The sequence below is a fragment of the Simochromis diagramma genome, unplaced genomic scaffold (genome assembly GCF_900408965.1).
Source record: "Simochromis diagramma unplaced genomic scaffold, fSimDia1.1 OVJJ01000205.1, whole genome shotgun sequence".
Classification (NCBI taxonomy): Eukaryota; Metazoa; Chordata; class Actinopteri; order Cichliformes; family Cichlidae; genus Simochromis; species Simochromis diagramma.
In genome coordinates, this window is record NW_024386782.1 from 9,437,546 (window position 1) to 9,463,037 (window position 25,492).

At 44.4% G+C, this 25,492-nt stretch overlaps 1 protein-coding gene across 5 annotated transcripts in view; it reads left to right on the forward strand.

Moving 5' to 3' along the window:
- The window catches only part of LOC120727362 (zinc finger protein 521-like), an 88,789-nt gene that overhangs the window by 37,376 nt on the left and 25,921 nt on the right, over positions 1 to 25,492 (forward strand). For 4 of the 5 annotated variants that reach the window (XM_040021615.1, XM_040021622.1, XM_040021598.1 and 1 more), the window contains exons 4-6: positions 2,863 to 6,374; positions 6,510 to 6,594; positions 6,911 to 6,943. In XM_040021615.1, the coding sequence (XP_039877549.1) occupies positions 3,219 to 6,374; positions 6,510 to 6,594; positions 6,911 to 6,943 (3,274 nt within the window). In that variant the 5' untranslated portion in view covers positions 2,863 to 3,218. The remainder of the gene's footprint in view (positions 1 to 2,862; positions 6,375 to 6,509; positions 6,595 to 6,910; positions 6,944 to 25,492) is intronic. The other variant, XM_040021606.1, reaches the window with a different exon arrangement.

Here is a 25,492-nt window from a genome sequence, read left to right on the forward strand (position 1 = left end):
TTTTTGTGACTTTTAAGAAGTTCTTTGTTACTTTAGCTTCGACTTTAATGTTTATCTTTCTGGTAAATGTGGCAGTGGCACATTTTGTGCCATTCCCTATAGGGGAACTCCAAATGAGGTTGTTTTGTTCCATATAGGAGACATTAAAAAAAAGGAGGGAGGGGGGTAGGGACAGAACTCCCAGAGAGGGACAGGCCTTAAGATGGAGGTCTTCCTCCCAGGACGTGACAGGCTGTTGGCTGGAGGATGCTCAGGAAGGCCTTGGCAGACCAACAAAGACAGCCCTTCAGCTGCAGGGTGTAGTTTTTCAGGCCCCAGCATCCCCTTTGGCAGCGGCACAGAGAGTGCTGGCGTGCACAGGCCCCCGGCCCGAGAGACAGGGAAGTAAGGCCCGTTCTTTTATTTACTCAGGCTGCTGCTGAGGCCTGGGCATTTCTTGTCTGGGTGAAGAAGGAAAAAAAAAACAAGTCTCTCTCTCTTTTTCCTCTTGAGGTCTCCTGAGGAAGATTGCTCTTTCATCTGCAGTTGTTCACACACTTGCTTCGGCCATTGGACTTGTATCTGTGTATTCTATGTGTACATGCTATGTGTGCACATGTATATTCTTGTCAGTGTATGCACACAAGTGTGCTCTTGCTCTGTGTGCGCGTGTGTTTGGTGTGAGGTTGGGTGGGGGTGAGCGGTACACAGTAAAACTACTGCAGTTCTATAGTTTTATCTATCGACTCACCAGAAAAAATAGGTGAAGAAGCACAAAAGGAGAACCTTTGTCTACTGGTTACAGCATGGCTATAACGTATTTGTTGGCCAGTGTGATTATACCCTATGCAGTCCAACGTGAAATCAAATGATGCATTATTACTAACTGTGTTATATTTGCTATCCAGACACAAATTTTAACATAGCTACTTATTCAAAGCCCTTCATTGCAACTTCCATATATATGAATCAGATATTACTCTATATATGTCATCACCGTAAGGCCCTAAATAAATAATATACACTGAGCAAACAAACAACGAGAATGGAATGAGATTGTCCTGACAGCTTAGTAATGTCTCAAGGCATCAAGACATCCTCATTTAAGACAGCAGAATTTCATTTAGCCTTGTATACAGAACCATTTATTTGTTTGTTTTATACTATTGTCTCGAAGCCAATACGTTTGACTGTAAGGCATTGGCTGGGGTCATTCTTCTTGCACTGTCTTCTTCTCCTATACCCGGAGAGGCAGTATGAGATAGGGCAGATCCGCCCCCTCTGTGGAGGAGGGCATAGCACTGAGTCACCCATCCTCCCTCAAACCAGAGAGAGAGAGAGAGAAAACATTGAGACATGTATGAAAGATAAAGCAAGTAAATCAGGCAAGGTTTGCTCCTTCAGTGAGATGTGTGTACAGAGTGGGCGCCTTGCCAGGGGTGGGAGGTTTCCGGGAGGGCCACGGTGTGGAGGTGGGCTCTCAATGTGCCGCTTTCAGCAGTTTGGAGGGGCAAGGGAATGGCCTCCGACCCCATCTGTTTCCTGAAGATAGGCCCTGATGGGGGTAAGTGCTCAGAGAGGGCATGATATCCTGACAAAGGGCAGATCTCCCAGCAAAAACAACAGAAAGGGGGAGAGAGAGAGAAAGACTTAGATTTGTCAGCTGAAGGAGAGTACAGAGGTTGGATCCTGGAAAGAGCTCGTGCTTTTCCTCCATCCCTCTCATAAATCTTTGCAGCTTCCTCTTGTTTTTCCCATTCCAAGTTATGGCCTTTTGACATATTTTTTTTTCTGAAGAGGTTGGGATTATGTTGTTTTATTTAGGTAAGGAAGTTCACAGCACTTAGATTTCAGCAGCGGGAAGAAGTGGCCTGTAACCTTTTGAACCTGTGGAAAGTGGTGCTCTGTTTTCCATGCATATAACCGCACAGTGAACCAGTGGATTGGAATGTTGGAGCCATTTGAATAGGAACACATTAAAGTGATTGTAAAAAAAAGTTGGTCATTCTCTGCACCTGCTTGTCCTTGACTGAGACAGTAAGCCACCACTAGCCACCTACCCCCTACCCCTCCTTGCATCAGAACATGGATGGCACGTTCATCCATCCACGATCACTTGCCTCACAGCTTAACGCAGACTGCACAGACAAATATGGTAATAATGCATATTCTATAATCTGATATCTATTGACGGATGTTCTGATGGGTCTATGTTTCATGAAAATCATCCGTTTTGCAGCAGAGCGTTCCCAAAGGCTATGCATAGCCGTGGTTTAAATTGCATATTTAATCTTCTCCTTCATCCTTAAAACTGCTTTTGCCTGTTTTTCTCTTGTCTTAAGGTCATTTCAAGGGCTCTTGTTATTCAAAAATATTCAAGTAATTCTTCAGGAATAATAGAAATGTTCTAATTTACCTCATGCAGGGCTTACATCCTAGAGTAGACCCATTGTCTTGTGTTGGCTTTAAATGTCAGAGAGATTGTGTTTTGAGTCACAGTGGGCTAAGCCATTACATGGCCACATACAAGGTTAATTGTAGTAAAAGTATTTCCACTTATTCTCTTCTCTAATTATACTTTAAATTGCATATTTAATGTAACTTTTTAGATAACACCTAAGGAGAGGTATTGTTTCAGCTGAAGAAAAAATGGTCTACATTGCAAAGAATTTGAAAATCATACACCACAACCTTATAATTACTATGACAAATAACGCCACGGTGGCCTACCTTTTCAAGACTAATGACTTGCTAATATAGTGACTAGCTTACAAAACACCTTTCTAACTCACTCACTTTCTCCATTTTTCTTCCTCCATCTTTTTCCCTCTGACCTGCCCTCAATGCCTTCATTTCTACATTTCTTTCTGTCTTCTTCTCCAGACGGTGCTGATCTTGAGGATGACCCATCGTGTTCTTGGCCAGCATCATCTCCCTCTAGTAAGGATCAGACTTCTCCAGGACACTGTGAGGACTATGATTTTGGCGAGGAAGAAGGAGGCCCTGGCCTACCGTACCCATGCCAGTTCTGCGACAAGTCTTTCAGTCGTTTGAGTTTCCTCAAGCGTCACGAGCAGAGCCACGGTGATAAGCTGCCTTTCAGCTGTACCTTTTGCAGCCGCCTGTTTAAACACAAGCGGAGCCGAGATCGACACGTGAAGCTACACACGGGTGATAAGAAGTACCACTGTGGAGAGTGTGACTCTGCCTTCTCCCGCAGCGATCACCTCAAAATCCACATGAAAACCCACGCCTCCAACAAACCCCACAAGTGCCCTGTGTGCCGTCGAGGCTTCCTTTCCTCCAGCTCTCTCCACGGCCACATGCAAGTACACGAAAGGGGAAAAGATGGCACGGGCTCCGGTTTCTCTAGGGCTGATGAATGGAAGCTGAAAGAAACCCGCAAATGCAGCCGGTGTGAGGAAGGCTTCGATGTTCCAGAAGAGCTCCAAAGGCATATCGCAGAATGCCACCCTGAGTGCTCCCCATCAGAGGATGGAGGCCTGGGTGCCACCCTGCAGTGCATCTACTGCCACGAGCCCTTCAGCGATGAGGGCACCCTGCTGACCCACATTGACCAAGCCCACAGCAGAGATAGGAAGGGCCACACCTGTGCTATCTGCTCAGAGCATTTTCTGTCTGTTGAGGACCTCTATGCTCATATGGACATCCACCAGCTCCCTGAATCTAGTAACCATAGTAACAGCCCTTCCTTGCTGACTGTAGGCTACACCTCTGTGTCTAGCACAACTCCGGACTCCAACCTCTCCGTTGACAGCTCCACAATGGTGGAGACAGCACCACCTGTGCCCAAGACCAGGGGAAGGAGAAAGAGGGCTGCACAGAACACTTCAGACATGGGAGGACGTTCCTCTAAGCAGCCTAAAGTCTCTTACAGTTGCATCTACTGCAACAAGCAAGTGTTCTCCAGTTTGGCTGTGCTTCAAATTCACCTGCGAACCATGCATCTGGACAAGCCAGAGCAGGCTCACACTTGCCAGTTTTGTTTGGAAGTTCTGCCCTCTTTACTAAATCTGAATGAACATCTTAAGCAGGTCCACAATGCAGAAGACCACGCTGCCCTGTTAGCGAGCTTGCCTGATGCCCTCCTTCAGTGTAATTTCTGCCCCGAGGTGTTAAATGACCTAAATGCCCTCCAGGAACACATCCGCTGCTCTCATGGCTTTCCCAGTCCAGTGGCCAAGGAGAGCAATGCCTTTTTCTGCCCCCAGTGCTTCATGGGGTTCTTGACAGAGGCTACCTTGGAGGAGCATGTTCGCCAGACTCACTGTGATGGGGGGAGCCTGCGCTTTGACTCCCCCTTGGCTGTAACTCCCAAGGAGCCAATAGTCGAAGTGTACTCCTGTTCATACTGCACCAACTCCCCCATATTCAACAGTGTTCTAAAGCTTAACAAGCACATCAAGGAGAATCACAAGAACATTCCACTAGCCCTGAACTACATCAACAATGGGAAGAAATCCCTCCGCACTCTCAGCCCCTCTTCGCCAATATCTGTGGAACAAACTGCCGTGCTGAAACAAGGTAGCTCAGCCTCCCGTGCCACCAGTGAGTTCATATGTAACCAGTGTGGTGCCAAGTATACAAGCTTAGACCTTTTCCAGACTCACCTCAAAACGCATCTGGATGGTCTGCAGCCTCAGCTTACCTGTCCGCAGTGCAACAAGGAGTTTCCCAACCAGGAATCTCTGCTAAAGCATGTGACAATTCACTTCACTATTACGTCGACTTATTACATCTGCGAGAGCTGTGACAAGCAGTTCACTTCAGTGGATGACCTGCAGAAGCACCTACTCGACATGCATACTTTTGTGTTCTTTCGTTGCACTCTGTGCCAAGAGGTGTTTGACTCAAAAGTGTCTACTCAGCTCCACCTGGCTGTGAAGCACAGCAACGAGAAGAAAGTGTACCGCTGCACCTCCTGTAACTGGGACTTCAGGCATGAGACTGACTTGCAGCTTCACGTCAAACACAGCCACCTGGAAAACCAAGGCCGTGCCCACCGCTGCATTTTTTGCGGGGAGTCCTTTGGAACGGAAGTGGAGCTGCAGTGCCACATCACCACCCATAGCAAGAAGTATAACTGCCGCTTCTGCAGCAAGGCTTTCCATGCCATTGTTCTTTTGGAGAAACATTTGAGGGAGAAACACTGTGTGTTTGAGGGAAAGTCACAGAACTGTGGCGCCAATGGTTCTACTGTAGTTGGTGGGGAAAGCCAGCCTAAAGAAGATGCTGAGCTACAAGGTCTCCTAACTAACAGCCATGGTTCAGGGGCAGTAGGTGGATCTGTGATGGAGTCCCAGAACAGCCATGATGGAAGTGAGGAAGAGGTGGACACTGCAGAGCCCATGTATGGATGCGACATATGTGGGGCATCCTATACTATGGAGTCACTGCTCACTAACCACCAGTTGAGAGATCACAATATACGCCCTGGTGAGAGTGCCATGATAAAAAGAAAGGCTGAGATGATCAAGGGTAACCACAAGTGCAATGTTTGCTCCCGTACCTTCTTCTCTGAGGCTGGGCTGAGGGAACATATGCAGACCCACCTTGGGCCTGTCAAACACTACATGTGTCCCATCTGCGGGGAGCGCTTCCCCTCATTGCTCACCCTGACAGAGCACAAGGTCACCCATAGCAAGAGTTTGGACACGGGGAGCTGCCGCATTTGTAAGATGCCACTGCATAGTGAGGAGGACTTCCTGGAGCACTGCCAGATGCACCCTGACCTGAGGAACTCCCTTACAGGTTTCCGCTGTGTTGTTTGCATGCAGACGGTCACCTCCACATTGGAGCTCAAGATCCATGGTACTTTCCACATGCAAAAGACAGGCACTATGTCCGCAAACCAACCCATGGGCCGCACCAATGCCATGTCTCAAAACCAGCAGCAACACCACGCCCCAAAATTTTTCAAGTGTGCCTCCTGCCTAAAAGATTTCCGGTCCAAACTAGACCTGGTAAAGCTGGACATCAACGGACTGCCTTATGGACTCTGCGCATCCTGTGTGGCGGCTGCCGGCTCCAAGAGCTCCAGCCCAACAGTGAATGGAGGGAGGCAACAGCAGCAGCAGGGGGGAGCCACCACTCCAGCAACAACTACAGCCACATGGGTCCAAGGGGAGAGTCTCAGCCCTGGAGATGGAAAAGGCAAAGGTGTTTCTTCATCGTCCTCATCCTCTTCCACGTCGTCCTCATCTGCAGCCAAGACACGATGTTCCAGCTGCAATGTGAAGTTTGAATCTGAGGCAGAGTTGCAAAACCATGTCCAGACAGTGCATCGGGAACAGTCTGGGGACAGCAACAGCGGACAGCTGAAGACCCCCCAGGTGTCTCCCATGCCAAGAGCCAGTCCATCGCAAACTGAAGAGGTATTGCTAAGTAGCCTCGCACTAAATAAGCAAATGAAAACATGCAGAGAATTTACAATTTACAAATGACACAAATATTTCTACCATATATCTTTTATTCACACTTGACTGTAATCCCTGTTGTCTGATTTACAGAAGAAGACATACCAGTGCATCAAATGTCAGATGGTGTTCTACAGTGAATGGGACATCCAAGTTCATGTGGCCAACCACATGCTGGGTAGGAGATAGCACTTTCTGATTCATTTATTATGGTTTCTGTTATACTCCAGAAACAAGAGTCATTAAATACAGTGCTTGTGTAATATATACAAATATGTTTGTCCAAATTTCCCAAGTGTTTCTAAAATCTAGCGTAAATTTAATCAACATATCTTTTAGGCATGCAATTTAAGTGTTAAAATCTCACCCGCGCAGTGTGCAAATTATTAAGAAAAATTCACCCAATTTCAGTGTTTTCCTACCTTTTTAAAGATGAATCACATACTAAAAATAAATGTGATATGTAATAAAATATTTGACCCTGTCTCATTCAGGCTCACAAGTATCTGGATCACATCACCAAATAGGTGGAATTATTTTATTATTTGACCATCAATTGCATCCCCAGTGTTGTGCTTTCATAAACCCACAAGCTTCATTTCTCCATGCATGTGAATGGTATAATATGGTCCGTGTGCATGCTTCAAGCTGAATTTCTCCACTTCAAACCACTCTGTAATTAAGGTAGTTTGAAGTAGTGGAAAATAAAATACACAGATTATTCAAATATTGAAATATCAAACAGATTTGATCATTCTGATCATCCCAAAGATTATCAATCAATTTTCTGAAAAAAAAAAAGACAAAAATTTCTCTAGTTCTTCTATATGTATTTTTGGTTTGTTTGTCTGTTGTACTTTGTCACACAAGTACTGTTTTCAGATGACTGAGATCTGCATACTAGATTTTATACTTTCATGCTCTCTCCTTGAATGACGTCAAATCAACTGAAAAAATGGATATTTGCCATTTCGGTGTTTAATATCAAAAGAAATATTCCAAATTTTGCATTTCATTTCGCAAGATTTCTCAGCTAAGAGTGCTGGTGTACGACTAAGCTCCACATTTTCAAAATGTCTCTACTTTTGGTTGTCATTTGTATGCAGGCAGAATAATTTATAGGGAACAGACAATTGGAAAACAGGTTTTCTTGCCTGCAGTAAGTAGGCGTCTGAATTCCGGTCTCACGTTCCTTTATTCATTCATTTATTCAGCTCGTTTGGCGGCTCTTTCATTACACTGCATTATCTGTTGTCTTCAGTGGGAGAGAGACTCATTGATCTGGAACCAAACCGCCTCTCTGTTTGGGACACGCTTCTAGGCGCAGGTGAATTTAAACACGGTGGGCAATTCTATCAGGACCGGTAGGCAATTCTATCAGGGACCCACTGTTTGTGCATAAACAATCAGAAGCATGTGATTTGTGATTTTGATGCTGCGGTGTATTTGCAAAAGAGAGAGATGAGCTGAGAGTGTGTAGGTGTGTATTTTGTATTCATCTTTGCGATCTGCTCACCCACTAGTCTACTGGGGGTGCCTAATACAGTACCATGCCAGCATTAGTCCTTTCTCTCGCAAAGGCAGGCACGGAGCACACTGGGAGGGTAGAAAACAAACCCCCCTACTGGTTATTTTATGTTTTTCAGCCGCACAAGCACACAGTTTCCCCGTAATAGTGGAATTCAGACAGCTTAAGATAACAGGAGGATAGGTGATTGGGTTATTGTCTGATGTCTTACTTCTCTGATATGCCATCGCTTTGTATTCAACATGATCATGGGTTTCATCTGACTTCTCAAAAGGGTTTCTGTTAGATACGTTTGCTTTGTGATCTCTAAAATAAGGAGAAAACAAAACTCATTGTAATGTGAAGTTGTCAAACAAACAAGAGGAAAACAGAGCAGAATGAAGTAAAGTTAAGGAAATGTGTTTAATGGACAAGGCGTGAGGTACGACATGTGAGCCGTGTTTCAAGCGCTGATCTTGTTCTTTTACGTACCTTCTGAAAAATTGCTCTGTTTAATTTGGAGCATGGTTAAATTCAACCCACACTTTAATCACTGAAGAGCCAATTTGGGCCAAAAACAACCCCCCAAAAATGCACATTTGGAAAAGCTCTAAATATCTTTTCGACAGAAAAAAAAGGGACACTTTCTCCTTTTAATGACCATCTGCACAGGAGAGGGGAAACAGGGGGCTGGGGTCATCTCCGCTCAGCTGTCAGCGTTATTAGCGTAGGTAATGGAGCAGACGCTGGATTCATAGGGGTGTTGTTTTCATCCATGCCCCGCTCCATGGTGTCAGTTCACACTGATAACTCTATATATAGTGATGTGCCGTGACATAACCATAGTGCTAAGTGTATGGAACAACAAAACCTGAGCCCGTCTCACCCAGACGAGTCCACATTAGCTGCCTTTGTAATACAATAGTCTCCCTCAAACCCGGCGCAATGAGCCTCCACCCCTTACCTCCTCCCATCAGGCCGAAGTGGTCGCGGCTGCCTCTTCTGTCTGACTGCCAGCACATTTTGATGCATGGATATTACACTCAGATGATGACGCTCCTGGTTCAGACATAAAGGGCAGCTCTGGTGCTCAGCTACTCAACATTTACTATGATAATGGAGGTAAATGAAAGGGACGGAGGTAGCCGTGGGTGCAGAAGGGTGTGTTGCGGACCAGCCCCAGCCAAGCCTGTGAACAGCCCCACGTGTCTTAAGATGGAGGCTGCAGCCTGCTAGGGCCCAGATGGATCAGTACACATTTGCTGTACAGCTGGTCGCTCTGTTTGGGGACCTGGTGTGATACTCCTATGGAGAAAAAAATGATATCGCCACCATCCAAGGAGCAATTTAATAGCAGGCCAGAAGACAGCTGGCCACTCTTTAGTTTAGAGTTTTTTTGGCATGGCACACTTACAGAATTGAGGGTGTCCGATTTTTCTCCAGAGACACACAGATTTATACAGCTTTCAGCTGTCGCAGTCACTATCAATTCTTTAATTTTCTGTTTTTCTTTGAGATTAGAAGAAAGGCCTCTTCGTGAATAAAAATTTCTCATTTTGAGATGTAATAACTGCATTGCAAAAAAAAAAAAAGGTAAATAGTAGTCCCCGTTCATTTTTTTCTTTTCTTTTTTTTTTTAAGAGGACCTTTGAAGGTCCTTCACTGACACAAAAGCCTGTTTGGTTTTATCAGCATGCCATCATGCCACCCCATTGCTTCACTTTGACCCCAGTGTAAACTATGACATTTGGAGCCTCATGGGGGGCACGTTTGGCCCATTTATCGCACTGTTTCAAATGTCCCTGTGTGGATTTTCAGAGCCCTGACATGTTTTGAAGCATGGGCTCTGTCTTAAAGGGTTCTGAAGGTGAAAGAGGGTTTAGCTTTTTTTGTGATATCTGCTTTCAATCTCATTCTCATCTCACTTCTGTCCTTTCCAAGTAGCTACTGCCAAGGTGGCAGTACTGAGAAGGACAACTGTAAACAAACAAACCAAACCACATCCCCCCCCAAAAAAGTGTTTTTTGGGGTCACCTCTACAGATTTTTTGGGTTGGTGACAGCACAGAGCTTGAAGCCAAGTCAGGGAGGAGGCTTCTCTCTCAGAGTGGAGCCAGTGGCCTGGTCGGCCCAGGCAAAGGGGGGCACTGGAGGGGTGGAAAGGTTCGGGGGCGGAGAGGGAAAGGCACATTTGCTGTACAGCTGGCCGCTCTGTGTGAAGCAGGCACTGTGGGCCGTTACAGAGCTGGAGAGGAGAGCGAGTGAGAGGCCTTTAGCTCTCCTCTAGTTTCTCCTCCTCCGCTCTGTTCTCTCGTTCTCATTCCCCCTGTCCACTATCTCTCAATTTTCCTCTGTCTCAGTATCTAGCATTCGCATTTTCATATTAACTGAGCTCCATCCTGGCAAAACACACTGTGTTGGCTGTTATTGGAAGAACCGACAGGAGGCACACTGTAACAGTATTTGAAGCTGAAAGCCTTGTTTTGTTTCTTGCTAAGGGCCGCAAATTATCCTTGACACATATCCTCTTGTCTTGGGCCCCTAGAGCAGCTTGGCCAGTGTATGTTGATTATATGGTCTCCATCACTGTCTCTGCCCTGGTGGAAACACATTTACTACTCCATTAAGTGCTTTTTTTCCCTCTTGATACATAAGCAGAATGTGGTATTTTCATTCTTTGTTTCTTTTCCTATAATCCTCTTTGATTAGGTGCGTCTGATGGTGTTCCCTCCGTTTCTAGAGCTCATTCATAGAGCACATACACATGTAATCTGTTAACAAACATGACCAAACACTCCTCATTTGACTCCTAGGGGGCTAAATCAGAGTCAGAACTCAATAAACAACACAGCAGAGGAACAGGATCAATCTTATGAAATAAATAAGAGAACAGGTTTGGACCAGCCATTGGAAACAAAGGAAACCATGCATGCCTTATGCTGAGCGTGATATCTGCCTGCTTTTATTAATTGGTGATTAATAACGCCTCTCTGTTCGTTAGCATAGTCACCTCCCGTGCAGCCAAGTGTGTTGCTGCTAATATGCAATTATGCGCACCTTACTGCTCGTTACATTATACCTCTCCCTGACTAATGTGGGGTCCATGAGGAGAATAGAAATCAGAGCGAGCTGCATAAAAAAGAGCTATCAATAAGATTTTTCGCACCCACTGTGTTACTTACCTGTCTGGATGGAAAACAAAAAAAAGTTGGGCTTTTTTTTTTCTTTCTTTTTTTTTTCTTTACAAATTCCTCAATGTAACCAGGAGACTGTATTAAAAGTTTAACAGCATTGCAGAGACTGTTTTGCTCTTCCTGGTGTTTTTGTTGTAAAGCAGAGGTAATTGACATCACCATGGGGATGCTCTGTTGCTAGGCCAGACAAGCTCAGTCTGATGTGGTCCTTATCTATTGATTTTCCTGACATTTCCCCACACCTCACAGACTAGGCCAACATGTGAGAAAATATCTGATGCTCTCAGTTCATACAGCCTGTTTGTACAAACTCCGGGCGAACTCTTGCTGCCCCTGACTGCATCGCAATTGGTAGGTTGATGTCACCATGGTGACTTGGGGCAAATTCCTGCCAGTGATTGGCTGAAATCTGCTCAGTTGTTGAGTTAATCGTTGTATGGGACTAATAGTAGTTCAAAAGGAGCATTTAGATTTAAATACCTTGAATTTAAAGACATTCACTGGCATATTTTTCCAATTTTCCCATCCTAGGCTTAGTTAAGGACTTTGGCGACCTGAATAAAGGTAGGCTCTCCCTGTCCTTCTGTTATGTTTTATTGATATACAGGAGAGACGTCTCCTTTAGAGTGTTAATGCCAACCCTTGTTCTGAAGTGAAGCCCATAAATACTGGATGATCAGAATTAACCTCTGCATTACTCCACCTCCCCATGGTCTCTAAGATGTCACCAAGGCCGGAGGTGCATGCACACCCCTGGTCTGCTGGGGTTGCTTAGCAGTCTGACTGGAGGGGGGCTTATGGGAGAAGTGCAAACAGACAGTCCTGCCTTAGTAAAGGTCAGATCTGCAACCTACACCTCTCAAATCCCACTCTGGCCCTGATGGGACCTGGGTTCCAGGCGTGCCTAGAGATGCTTGTGGTAAGGGAGACTTGCAGTGAGAATGAAGTGGAGTGCAACCACTGAACTGCACTGCTTTTAGAGGTTGTCAGCACCAATAGTAGTGTGATAGATATGACCTAACTTTGTGTAGGGGCTCTTACCTGGCGTATTTTTGGAATGTCATTCTGTAGCTATCATATGCTGCTGAATAGAAATGGCTTCCAGTGTTGTTCTCAAAGCTGTTATTAAGCACGGTTCATAGGTGTAGAGAGGTTTGTTTTAGAAAACAAACAGAGAACAAAAGAGTGCCGCAAAAAAGTTTTAGCTTTATGGACCACAATGGTGGTTTTCCAAAGTACCATGTAACAAATGACTATCCTCATCAAACTTTGGCTGTGTGAATGGTAGACAGGGGAGGAGCGGGGAGGGGAATAGGGTTCTGAAAGGCCCCCCAGCGTCAAAGCCTTAATAATCATGTGAGCAGCGCTGGACTTCATTACCCTCCTGTTCGACAGGCCGAGTGCCAGCCTGGATTGCTGGCTGGCTGTGGCAAGGTCAACGGCGGAGGAAAAACCAGTTACTGTGTTACTCTGGAGCGGAATGGAGAGGGGCGGCCATCTGTCAGCTCAGGCCTGCCATACCCGCAGAGCAAATGGACACGGGCGGCCAGAGGAGAGGCCACAGACACCCATAGAGCTAAACCCAGTGAGCATAACACTGAGGCATGGACACAAATCCAGCCAAAGTGATGGGCATTGGTACCACTAAAACACACACACGCACATATATCTATATATATATCTATATATATATCTTTCTTTCCTCACAGCATATATATATATATATATATATATATATATATATATATATATATATATATATGAAAGGCAAGGCTGCAGTCAAGAAATTTGGCAGTAGGCTATGTCTGTGTTTATGCATGTTTATTTTTACTATCAGCACACTATTGGGCCCCTACTGCTTTAAATCCAGATGGCAAACCATTTGATAAAAAGTTGACAAAAGTTTCGCTTTGCTTGCCAACAGTAAATGTGTTTAATCAGCTCTTTTATGGAGGCAAACTCCTTCTGAATATAAGTGCAGAAAATGTAGACCATTTTGGACTTTAAAAGACTCATGTTTTCTTCCTAAACACAGCAACATAACACAGTTTTTTTTTTTCTTCATCAAACTCTCCCATATCCAGTTTTTAGTGTTTCACCTTGCTGGCTGTTTGTCAGCATCTGAGTCGCATGAACCTTCTTTGCGAGGACCTTTATGGTGCCCTCTGGCCAAAGTGGAAGAACCCTGTGGAATGTTCCAAAACTCTCTAATAGGTTTCAGGTGCTGCAGGCCACCCGCCAGCCTCCCCACTATCACCCCACTCTGCGTGTCTTGTGTGATAAGACTTCAACAGTCAGAGCACCAGCAATTCTCCTCCATGGGATTGAGGGCAGAGCTAAATGCGAAATGTTTCCCCGTCTCCATTATATATGAGTGTTTTCCATCTCTTTTGACCGAAGCGGCGAGGTAAATAAAAGTATAGCTTCTCTCGCGAGTGTGGCTCAAGTTCAGACAAGAAATTTAGCAACTCCGCCATCCCACAACTAAGCACAGCTAACGCTCCTTTTTGTTTTCCTCTCGAACCCCCCGGCTTGAGCATCAACACACTCCGGAAAACAGGGAGATGGTCCTGGGCGATTCCCCTCACATTAATGGAAATCACACAGGAACTCCCTGGATGAAAGCCTTATGCGTTATTAAGGTTTAATGTTGATATCAGTGCTTATATGTTTACTTGAGTGCGCGGTGTTGCTGATGTAGAATTGTCAGAGAGGTGCAGATTTAGTAAGGAATTAGTGTACACCCAGGATTTAATTAAGCGGATCTATTTCCATCTTGTTAGAAAGAGATAATGTGAGTACCGCATGCATCATAGGTTACCATATTAAATGCTGCTTCCTGTAACAGCATTATATCTTCTAGAGTGGTGCTTGCAGATTATAGAAAGGAAATGCTATGTTTATCTGAAACAGTTGTCGCTTAAAGACGAGGGCTAAAAACACACGAGCTAGCACGTTGTTTGCCATACTTCTTTGCATACGCAAACATGCTCATTAAAAATGAATTTTAAAAAAAGAAAAATGGTCACACTTCCAATTTCCTTTTACAGATACCTTGTTCCATTTCTCGCATGACAGTGGAGTGTGAACACTGAAGCGACATGGCCTCTTTGTCTCTCCATTTGTCCCACTGCTGCCTAGAGACGTAAACCTTAAGCCACTCACTCGCTGATTAATCTTTTAACATTTATAATTACTAATTAAGTTAGTAAGAGACTTTTAATGTAGTCCTCCTTCAATGGGGAGCAGAGAGGACAACAGATCATTAGCTTCAATAATGAACGCGGATGAGACAGATAATGGCCTATGATAGGTGAATACTGACAGTTATATTAAATGAGGCGAGTATATGGGAAATGCAGCATGGATTCCAAAAGCCATGCAGAGACAAGGTGGTAAAGTGCACCACTAACTCCAGAAAAAAAAGCATGTGAGGCATAAAGAAGTAGCTTGTACTAATTAAAGCATGCATGTAGCTCTCTGATTACGTCACTTTTATATATGCGCTGTGTATTTAACATGCAACGATATCTATATCTGATTTGATAATTGTGTCAAAGCCAGTTTCAAGTGCAGATTTTATGCAGCAATTCACACTGGTTTCATTGAGTTTTTGGTCTCCCTAATGTCATCGGTGTATCTCATTATCACATTATTACATTAGTGTCTGCGTTATCCTGGTGGCTGTAAGTTGCTGCCCATTAAAAGAGTCATTTCATCTCAGGTTTTCTTGTCTTTTTTTTTTTTTTTTTACCTTAACGACGATGCTACTCTGGCACATTTCGTGTGCTTTCCCACTTTGGGGAAGGTGCTTATGCCATAATGATTATTATCATTAAGAAGATATTAATGTGCTTAGTGTTTGCGACCCAGCTGCTCATCATGGCCCGAGCTACCTGCCGGGGGAGGGAAGTGAGCTGCTGCCAAAATGGACAGTGCACATAGGCCACCGCCCACCTGTCCAGAGGTTTCAGGGTCAGTGGAGGTCACACCTACCTCCCTTTCTGCACTCTGCTGAACTAGCGGAGGGATGGCTCAGAACATAAAATTGGAGGAGATGAATTGTGTTATGTGGGATGATGTTAAAAAGTGTAATGGAACGGGCTATGTTTCGGACTTGACCGTGACTGTGTGCATCCCCTGTCTTATATATACATATTAAATAAATAGTAATATGGGGAATTATATCCTTTAATTCTTAAGTGGCATTAAATCGTGTTTCAGCCCATTTTAGAAGCACTACACTAATACTAAATTTGTTTGCATTAAACTAGAGTTTTACAAATACGTTTGTGTTAACTGGATTTAAAAAAAAAAACTTTACATTTTGCACTGGGTCTTGTTTTGAAGCCTTATATCATCATCACCATAGATAGATGGTGCAAGCCAGACTGGCTCCACCTCCAGTCTCTCAGTTTCAAATTGCTGCTTCATTAGGACTTGGAAAAGAAACCCATGGTTACATTTAATCAAACGAATCTTTATGGCAGACCAACATAATCAATCACAATCCTTATCCAATATGCTACATTCTGTAACTACCAAGCTGGCTTGGAGAGAAGTCAATTATGGCCCTACTCTCTCTCATCCACTGCCGACGTAGCTGTGTGTGATATTATACCGTTTCTGCAGTTATTTTCATTATGCAAATCTGGACTGTGCATCTCACACGCGCAACCTTTTTCCTATTCGTGTGGTTAATTCCTGCTTCTCTCTTTTATACTTGCAGTTCTTGTATGATACATGAACTGGGGGGTTGTTGGAGAGTGTGATGTGCCATATCTAGAATAATCAAATTAAGTATTAATGATTTTTGCTCTCAAACTAACACTTGTGTTTCACAGTGGGCTGCAGTCGGTGGTGTTGTTCATATTTCATATGTTTTGTGTCCATACAGAGCTGTTTGCACTGAATCTTTGTGTGTGTGTGTGTGTGTGTGCGTGCGTGTGTGTGTGTCTATGAAATCATTTACAGTTTGTTTTTTCCATACAAGTTCTGCTCTCTCGCCCCATATCCTCAAGTACATTTATGTCTGGATGCAAAACACATGCAACTTCACACACTGCAAGCGCGTTTACACATTGTACAGGCATTCATCGTTTAATCTATCAATCTGTTTTTTTTTCCCTCCTTTCCTCCTCATCTTGTGTGTTCTTCCTCCACGCCTTTTCACTTCGGTGCTCGGAATCACGCACAATCCACGCACACCGCATAATACACATAAGCACGGAAACACACAGAGGCGCACGCACACACAAGGTAGCTTGGTTGGTGGGGGCCATGGCTGCAGCTCTTCTGCGCAGTCCCAGAGTGGCTCCCGGGGCTCGGCTGCCAGTTGTTTGCCAGCGTCTCCGGGTGGAATTCATTCAAATTAAAGCGGTGGAATGAGGCCCGAGTCCCAGAATGCCTCGTCCCTCTCCTTCATCAGCATTCCGCCGATGAGAGTAATTAAAGCAGAAATTAATTCTGCTGTAAGCAGAGGAGCCACAGAATAACTGATATTAGAGGCTGGATGATGAATGCTTGGCATCAAGGGAGGTCTCAGGGGAGGAAGAGGAAATTCACAGATCTCTCTTTCTTTCTTTCTCTCTTTCTTTCTTTCTTTCTTTCTTTCTTTCCTCACAGCCTTTTTCTCTCTTTTCCCCTTTTCTGCCCATTCCTATGTTTGTATTTCTTTATTTTTTGTCGTCTGCATTTCTCTCTCCTGCGTGCTCTATTACTCGTTTCTCATCTTTGCATTTCTTTCATCCTCCATGGCAACATTTGTCCTTCTGTGCCACCTAAAGACTGCTACAAAGCACTGGATCTATTGACTTTAAGCATGACTGAAGACATTGGGAGTAAGCCCCCTCTGCTCAGAAACAGTATTTCACATTCTGTCAGCACCGGTGTTCGTATTTTCAGTCAAAAAAAAGCATATTAGAGTGAGGTGATGCTGCAAATGCTCGTGCTTTGCTGTTTGTTAACAGAAGCCAAAATGGAAAGTGCTTTCAGGTGAATTCTTTAAGGGCACAGTATCAGGCATCACAGAAAAATATAAAGCTGTTGTGATTAGAAATATAGATGATGTTGGCACGAATAAAAATACACAATTATTAAATTAGGGTGTGTATTTAAAAAGGCTTGGAAATAAATAATTTGTAATGTTTTTAAGGCAAGCTGCCTCTTTTTTTTTCTCAGGCTTAATTTGAGACTGAACCTTGAATCTCTCCAGATGATGTGATATTCTACCCAGGATGATTCAGTGATCCCCCAGTGTCCCCTGACGCGTTATTTTTGGAATAGCACATCTTTAGCAAGAACAGTCACAAGACTGAAAGACAAACAACTGAACTCTTGAAACACCGGGCCTGGATGAGGCTGTCAGTGTTTTCCTCTCTTAGAATCAAATGGAATTGAACAAAGGTTAGCTCTTTGGGGCTTTATGGTAATGTGATATACGATGCTGCCATGGAATTTGCCAATGCATGTCTTAGCACTGTCTGACTCTAAGGAAGAAGTGAATGGTAATTACGCTGACCTCTGCCCCTCCCTTTCTTATTCTGCCCTCTGGGTAAAAAGCCCGAGGTGGTAATAAACAATAGATAGATCTGTCTTGTTTATATTGCAGCTGCCGCACTCTAATGACACACGAGATTGGTCTCTATTTTGAAAATAATGCATGCCAAGAGGTGCAGGTAGTAAAACTGCATTTTTAATTGGTTTTGTGCAAGAATATCTCAATCAGATGTAAATGAATGGAAGCCCAACCTGAGAGTTACCGACTGTTATTAAGAATTTAGGAGGCTGGCATGGAGTTGAAACACAGAATGAATGATTAGACACTGTAAAGAGCCCCAGATGCAAAAGAGATGCAGACTGGCTAAAGCAGCTACCGACCTGTTGATGAGGCCTCGCCGAATAGAGGCTAAAGATTTCGCTACTACTGCCCAGCAAAGGTACCCTAAGGGGTCAGAGAAGGTGAATTGTACCCCTGCTCACAGTTTAAAGATGCATAAGATGTTAAAAACCAACATTTTTTTCACCATGATGATTATTTAGATGTAAAAATAATGAGTTTCTCTGTTTTGACCTTTTTAAAGTTTCTCCTGAAACTATGAAGTCCTCCCTAATTCTTCCTTGTCATTTTTTTTTATTATTCCTCCTTGGAAAGATGATATGAAGCATGAAGCAGAAATAGTGATCATACAGTAAAGACATTTCCTCTAAATTATTTAGCAAGAGTGGCTTTTTATAGACGCAAATTTACCTATGGACCTAAAAGCTTAGTACTTAGCTGCAGTTTTCTGAGAATATCTCTACAGTGGATCATGTTGCTGTGGAGCATGATATTTCTCTCTATCATTCAAATGGTGTTGCCATTATGAACAGCGCTGGCCTATCTTGATGTCTGCCATCCTGGAAATGGCGGCAGCATTGTTTGTTTGTCTACTTGGTTCCATACACCAATAAAAATACACTCAAAATGAAACCTTGGTGTAACGATGACCTTAAACACAATGACACTCTTTCCCATAACATTGTCCTGTCCAATAGTCCAGAACTCCCCTAAGAGGCCTTACAGCAAGTCTAGGAGGAACCAAATGAGAGAGAAATCGATTACTTTCCTCTCTCCACTGTCTCTGCCCTGGCTGAATTACTGAAACAAGATGCTGCACTTAGAGGAGTCTTTGGAGAGGCAGAGGGAGAGAAAGAGAGGTGGGGAAGAGAGAAACACTTTTAGGGACATGGGTGCCATTTAGACTAGGACCATCTTCTCACAGAAAGCCACTAAAAGCAGTGAATGATCCTCTTCCTGTCCCAGGCTGGGAGTTGGTTAGCCTCCCGTGGTTAAGTGAATACAGAAAATACACTCAGGTTTGAGGTCAAAGCAAGATCATTAAAAACAATATTAATTTCTGAAATCCAAGCACAACAGTCATTCGCATTCACCCCGAACTTGGCCGGAGCACACTCGACTGCTACAGTGTGTGCGTGTCCAAAAGCACAAGACCTACATGGCTACACGGATCCAGTCTGATGTTGTTTTCTGACTTCATAATGTCAAATGGGTGTTGTTTAACATCCACAGATTTTATTGTCTGAACTATGAAGATGAAAATGAAGCCCGCTCGTTTGGTAGATAGAACGTGGTGCTTAAGGGACCCAATCCCTGTAAGTGCCATTAAGTGGAAATTGCCGTTCACATATTCCAGTGGTTTGATTAATTACACTCTCTCATGTGCTTTCATAAAGGCCCAATGAAATATGGGGAGCAAATTGCATTGTGTTCCTGTATCCTGTTATGTAAAAGCAGTTTAATTATTGACACATGTTTTGCCACCTGGCAGGGGAGAGGATGGTTGGACATGAATAGAAATCAAACAATAGATATTATGGAAGGGTAGAGCTAGCACTTGAGATGCCATGTGTTTCCGTATCTGTGACTCACTTTATGTCCCCTTCTTCACCTCGCCTCAGGTCCTCCTCCTGAATCAGAGCAAAGAGCAGTCATGATCGGCTGCGTGTGTCAAAGTTGTAAGGGAAGCTTTATGTGGAAGTGAGCGCACTTTGAAACCTGTTTAACTTTGGAGGCAGGACTGCTTTTTTAAAGGTCTCTTCTAATAAATGTGTAGTTAATGTGATATTTTGTGAAGGCTGCATAGTCTCTCTAGAGAATTAAAAGATCCCTGCTGGCTTTGTGTGATATCTTAAGAAAGCTCTTTTTTGATCAGAGTAAAGACGCTACTTAGCTGCTGATACACTTTGAACTCAAGGAAGCGGTGTGAGAAGACAACAAGCAAAGTTGCAGTTTTAACATAAATGTCTTTATTTCCCTTTTCTTTCTTTTTTCTTTGTTCCTAGATAAGAGCAGTGCCCTCTACTGCCATGGAGACTGAATAACATGAGTGTTTCAGGGCAGTGCTTGCCTTCTGTTGTAGCCAGTAGTACTTAGGCTCCACTCTATTCTGTATTCTACAGTGTATGTGGAGGTATTAGCTCATAAAACCCTCCTACTGTCATATGAACCCACTGCAGTCCCTGAGCTCTATATGAACAGCAGGGCTCTGATACTTAGTCCCAAGCTGTTCCTGTTTGCCCAGAACGATCAGGCCTGGCCTCGTGCTCTCTACCTGATCTAGTTGACTGGGCTGTGTAAGTTAGGTAGGCAGTCCCTGTCTCCATCCCCCCTCCTCCCTCCCAATATGCACTTGGACCCGGGCTCAGGCTGCACCTTTTGTGTTCCACAGGGATAAGGGGGCCAGATGGAGGAATTTGATTAACCAGCAGTGGAGGACCAAATGTTCAATTGGATACAGAACCAGTTGGAAGACGGGAGGGAGCGAGGGATGAGGCGGGGTAGAGGGAGAAATCTAAAATGGCTGGTCATGTGCACCGGCCAACACTTTGCAAAGGGGAGCCCAAACAGACACTGAGGTGTAGTAATGCAGAAGCCCTTTTCCAAGTACCAGCTGGGCCTTTTAGGAGCCTCTATCCCCACAGCAGACACACGGCAGCCTCCAAGCAGCTTGACTTTACCATATGTGGAACTTTTTTATGCTCCACCTGGTTTCCCCAGGGGACCTGTGCCGCTGGGACGCCGGAGGCAGGTGAATTGCTCTTAATGCAAGGCACTGAATCACTAGGCCAACAACATGAGGGAAGTGCCTAGGGAGAGGAAATGGATCTGCAGAAAGACTGGCGCGGACTGGCGCGACCTTGGAGCTAGTGCCCGCTGTGCAGCAGAAAACTGTGTGACGTGTCACTGTGCTTCATCTTTAATAATATCCACGCTTAGATTTTTTGCACAACATTATGTATTATTTCACAAAGTGTTTTTTTTTTTCCAAAATGGAACTGTTCCATTTGTAAACTGGCTTTAGTTTAGAGCCTCTGTACTCTTGCCTGAATTTCCCCCCCTCCCATTTTTCCTATTAGCATTTTATTCTTAGAATAATTTACTGATTCACAAAGATTTTGGTTTATGTAATACATATTGTGTGCACTTTGCTAATATTTCTATGCACTCCTGCTTAAATCTAAGTTACATCGTAGCTTCAGTTGTTTCTACTCCTTTACATAGTTTTCAGAGTGCCGACTTCCAGGACAGGTACTGTAGGTCGAATGAGGGAAAATTTGGCCAAGACAGTGAGGCTGTGGTCACTCTCCTGCCTGCACCTGTCTTACTGAGTCTGTGGCAAAAAGCCAGAGGTCAGGGGTCACCACAGGGGGCTGTCAAGGTCAAAGGTTTATCACTCTCCAAGGGGTCCTGGAGCCATCACTCAGACCCTACAGTACACACGATCTGCCCAGTTGAGGTTTTTTTTTTTTTTTCCTTCCCTACTTTTTCTAATCCCTCCAAATGGCTCGGGCAAAACTCCTGACAGCAGCAAGAGAAACAAACTGTGGGGTGTGGAGCTCTAAGCCATCAGCTGGAGATTTCACTTTGAAAAGATTCCCTTTTACTCACTGCCCTTTCCACCAATCAGAGGGCTCGCCAGAGTCCAGGCACCCAGAGCTGCTGCCCTCTGACCCTGCCAGCGGTTGTTGGTTTATTTTGTTTGGGCATTTTGGAGAGGATGGGGCTGCTTTTGACAGTTCAGGCAGCAGGACTTGGATAAGGTCTTTAACAAAGACAGCCAGAGAGGGTGAGTTTCACAGCTCGAAAAAAGGCACAAGCTACCCTGAGCTGGTTTTTGCAGTTTCGCTACTGCACTCGTATTGCTGGAGAGGTTGTCATATTCATTGAGACATGTGGAAAATGGCCCATTTTGGAGGGGAAATAGGGGCCATTCATGCAAAGTCAATCCCATCAAGTAGACAGAAATTCCTCGATACCCATGTTTATGCAGCTGTGCCCGGCGATCAAATTACACCAACCCTCTTGTAACAACCTCGCCTCCTTCTGCCCTTTCTGCTTGTTCCCCCTGACCTCCTCTGAATATGAAAGGAGCCTCAGATGGGTCTCGCCATCACCGGGGAGCAAGGGAGAGGCAACGAGACAAAAGGGGGCACCTAACCTAGAGTTTTACCTACCCGCAACAGTAATTGGGTCAAAGCCACGGAGCTTCCATGGGTCAGCGGAGGGGCCCGTCATATGAGGGGCACATAGGGGCAGTCAAAGAAGGCCCGTCCCCAGAGAAGAAGTACTAACCGTCATGCTGTAGCACCAACTCTGACAGACCGCAGGGAACGGACCCACCGCATCGAGCTTGTCAGCTGTTCCGGCAGCGCGGAGCGATCGTGGAGCCCTCCACTGGGAGTGTATTACTGAAGGCTTTTCTTCTCTGCCTCTGTGTTTTATTTTTTTGGGTGGGGAGGGCAGGGTTGCAAGTCTGTGTGCAAGAGGGGGTGTTGAGGGGTATAATTTAGAGCACAGAGGGAGCTTCGTCTCTCCATCTTATGATTTGGAGGTGAAGACAAGCGCCCTCGGGGGCCCCCTGTCAGAGCTTTTGGGCGCGCTCAATGCAGACTTCAATAAAAACACACAAAAAGAATTCCCCCACAAGGGCGCCCGGCTGAATTGCTGACGCCAATGTAAAAGATTCAGTTTTCTGTGAATCATTTAGTACAGCGACCCTGAGCTCTCTACACAACGTGACAATAACAGGAAACCCCCCTCTGTCCTCCTCATCATGAAAAAACGAGACTTGCAACAAACCCGGAGAATGCAGAATTATTTTTTTCACACATACAATTTCACACATCGATCACCCTCTGCCACTCCTCCATTTTCCTCTTCCCCTCCCATCTCTCACTCCTCTTCTCTTTCCTTCTCTCACTGTATTCCTGTCATGACAAATGTCAAACACAGTCAGTTAGGAGAGCGGGTTTTTTTTTTTCTAACCCTTTTTTTTTTCTTCTTCTTCTTCTTCTTGGTAACCAAGAGCTTGCCAAGTCGAATGTGCGCTGGGACAAGACTGCTGCAGAAGCATCACATTGGAGCATCAGCATCAGATATTTCTGTGAAAGTAACAGAAATGTTTGAAGGTGTTGTCACAAGCTCACAGGTTCCTGCTGTTTGTGTGCACCAGAGGGAAATGGCGCCTTCTCAGCCCTTTTGTCTCCTCCCTCCCCATTGTTGTTTTTAAACTTATTTCTCTGTTTAGTTGTTATCACTTTTATTGTGGTTAAGAATCTCAGCATGGCTGTTTTTGTGGATTTTGACAGAGGGGGTTGGTGTTATAGTCAGAGTTAAAATTAGAGGAGTTGCTTTTCTGTGTGACTTGGAGACATGTCATCTTCTGGAAGCAGTGGGGAGTCTGTCAGTCACAGCCATGGTGTGTTTTAATCATCTCTGTCCCACTTGGTGAAGCGCTGACGGTTAGAGTGAGGGTTACCTCCCCTGGACAATACCAGTATGCTAGAATCTCATACACTCTGATGTCAGACATAGCAACCAGTTAAGAAATATGAGACGTTTCTTCCTCAAGTTAATCCTGCAAATTCAATGGGGGAATCAAGCAACGTCTGGTGAATCTGAAGATATATCACGAGTGCGTTTGAAGGGTTTTCTGATCTTTCAAAAGATATGACAGCTGGAAGGAGATTGGCAACAAAATAGCAGGAGTTTGTCACTATAATAAGAGCATGACGCTGATAGAATAATCAAAACCCACGACATCTTAGAAGCTTAATGAGTGGGGGCTCCCCCCAAGCGAGCAATAATAATAGTGTTTTGTAATTCTATCGCCATTATAATGATACTCTAAGGAATTTTAAATAGACATTTCTTTGTAAAACAAAGTAGGTTAGACTGCAAATTATATTTTCCATAATGAAGCAGCTGTGACTACAAGCATGTATTTACAGTGCTTGCATGTGACGACGCCATAAGAGTTAGGCCACACTGGCCTTTTTTACAGGACGCCCATCCTGCTCGTTTTCCTTTAACCCCTATCTGAGCATGCTCCCTGCTGTCCTCTCCAGAGATATGGATTCTCATTTCTGAGAGCATCCTCTGACAGTCTTAATGGACAAGTATTCTCTACGAGGATCGGAGAGCTCTCGCTGAAAAGACTGCTCTCGTCATCGCTAGAATAAGTACGTTTTTCTCCTCTCCTCTTCTGCCCCGAACCCATCTAAGGTTGCTTTTAAGGGGCAGAAATTAAACCGAGCCTTCAGAGAGCAATGAAAACAGAAAACAAGGGTGGAGAGCGGATGCTTTTGATGCCACCTTAATGTCAAACAAGCACTGTACAACAGAAAGTATTTAAATATTAAAGGATAAATTGCAAACGCATTAACAAATATGAATCCTAAATACCGTTTTCGTTCGCAGATGCATGACATAAGCCACTAAATTGAGCTTTAAACAGAAGTACTTAGAAAAATATTCCTGCAAGGCCCCAAGCAATTAGTCCAGCTGCCTGCCTTTGTCCACCTACCCATTGTGTTCTTTGTAAAAACCATTCTCTTACACCTCCACTTACTCCATCCTTTGAGACGCCATTGGAAATCCAGGGCTCTGAGTTGAACCCACAGTTGGTTTAAGTGTAATGAAATGTATGTCATGTCTCTGGCTCGCTCCCTCTGGCTTCCCCTCACCCCTGGCCCCCTGAAAGCACTGCCTTTGACAGGAAGGCCTCTGTGGCTTCTGCTGCAGTGATCTTTAGCCCCTTCAGGTCCCACTGACTATTTAGGACGTCCCTGTGATTTGAGGGTGGACTCAACCGTCCACACATGTTTCAGAGCACCAAGTGATAGACAGATAATAGACAGATAGATGAGAGTGGGAGCCTTGGACAGCTAAACAAGCCCCGTGGGAAATTTTACCCTGATTCCCGACTGCATTTTATAACAAATAACCTCTATCCTGTTACTATTTATTAATGTTTTACAGTACGCTTACTGAAAACACCAAGTTGGCTATGCTCATCGTACACACTGGGAGCCTAGCAATGTGCACATTTACTCTGCGGTTTATGCTGTTTATCTGTTATGTGTGTTCTGTCCTACATTGTGCACATTATAGAGACCCCATGGTAACAGAAGTCAGATGCAGTGTCTGTAAGAGGACCCAAGCTGAGCCATTTCAGATGATGTGCATTTAAATTTGTACATATATTGACTATGGAGTTCTCCGTTTATTTATCATACATTCAATCTTTATGCAGATGAGGGTGAACGCATCATGCATGGCACACCTAGGTTGCATCTCGATGTGTGTATCTTTATGAGGCTTTTTTTTTTTGTTTTCTTTTTTTATTTACCTGAAGCTTTGTGAGCGTGAGACTCTTATGTGTCTGTGCATGGATATTGCAGCTTGGAGAGCGTGTGCATGTCCACTATATTAGACGGAGCGTGCGAGGGGTGCCTCAGCGTGAGTGTACTGCTGTCTGTTCAGAGCTCTCTGCACCAGCAGGGTGCGCCATTCCAATTTACCCATCAGCCTTG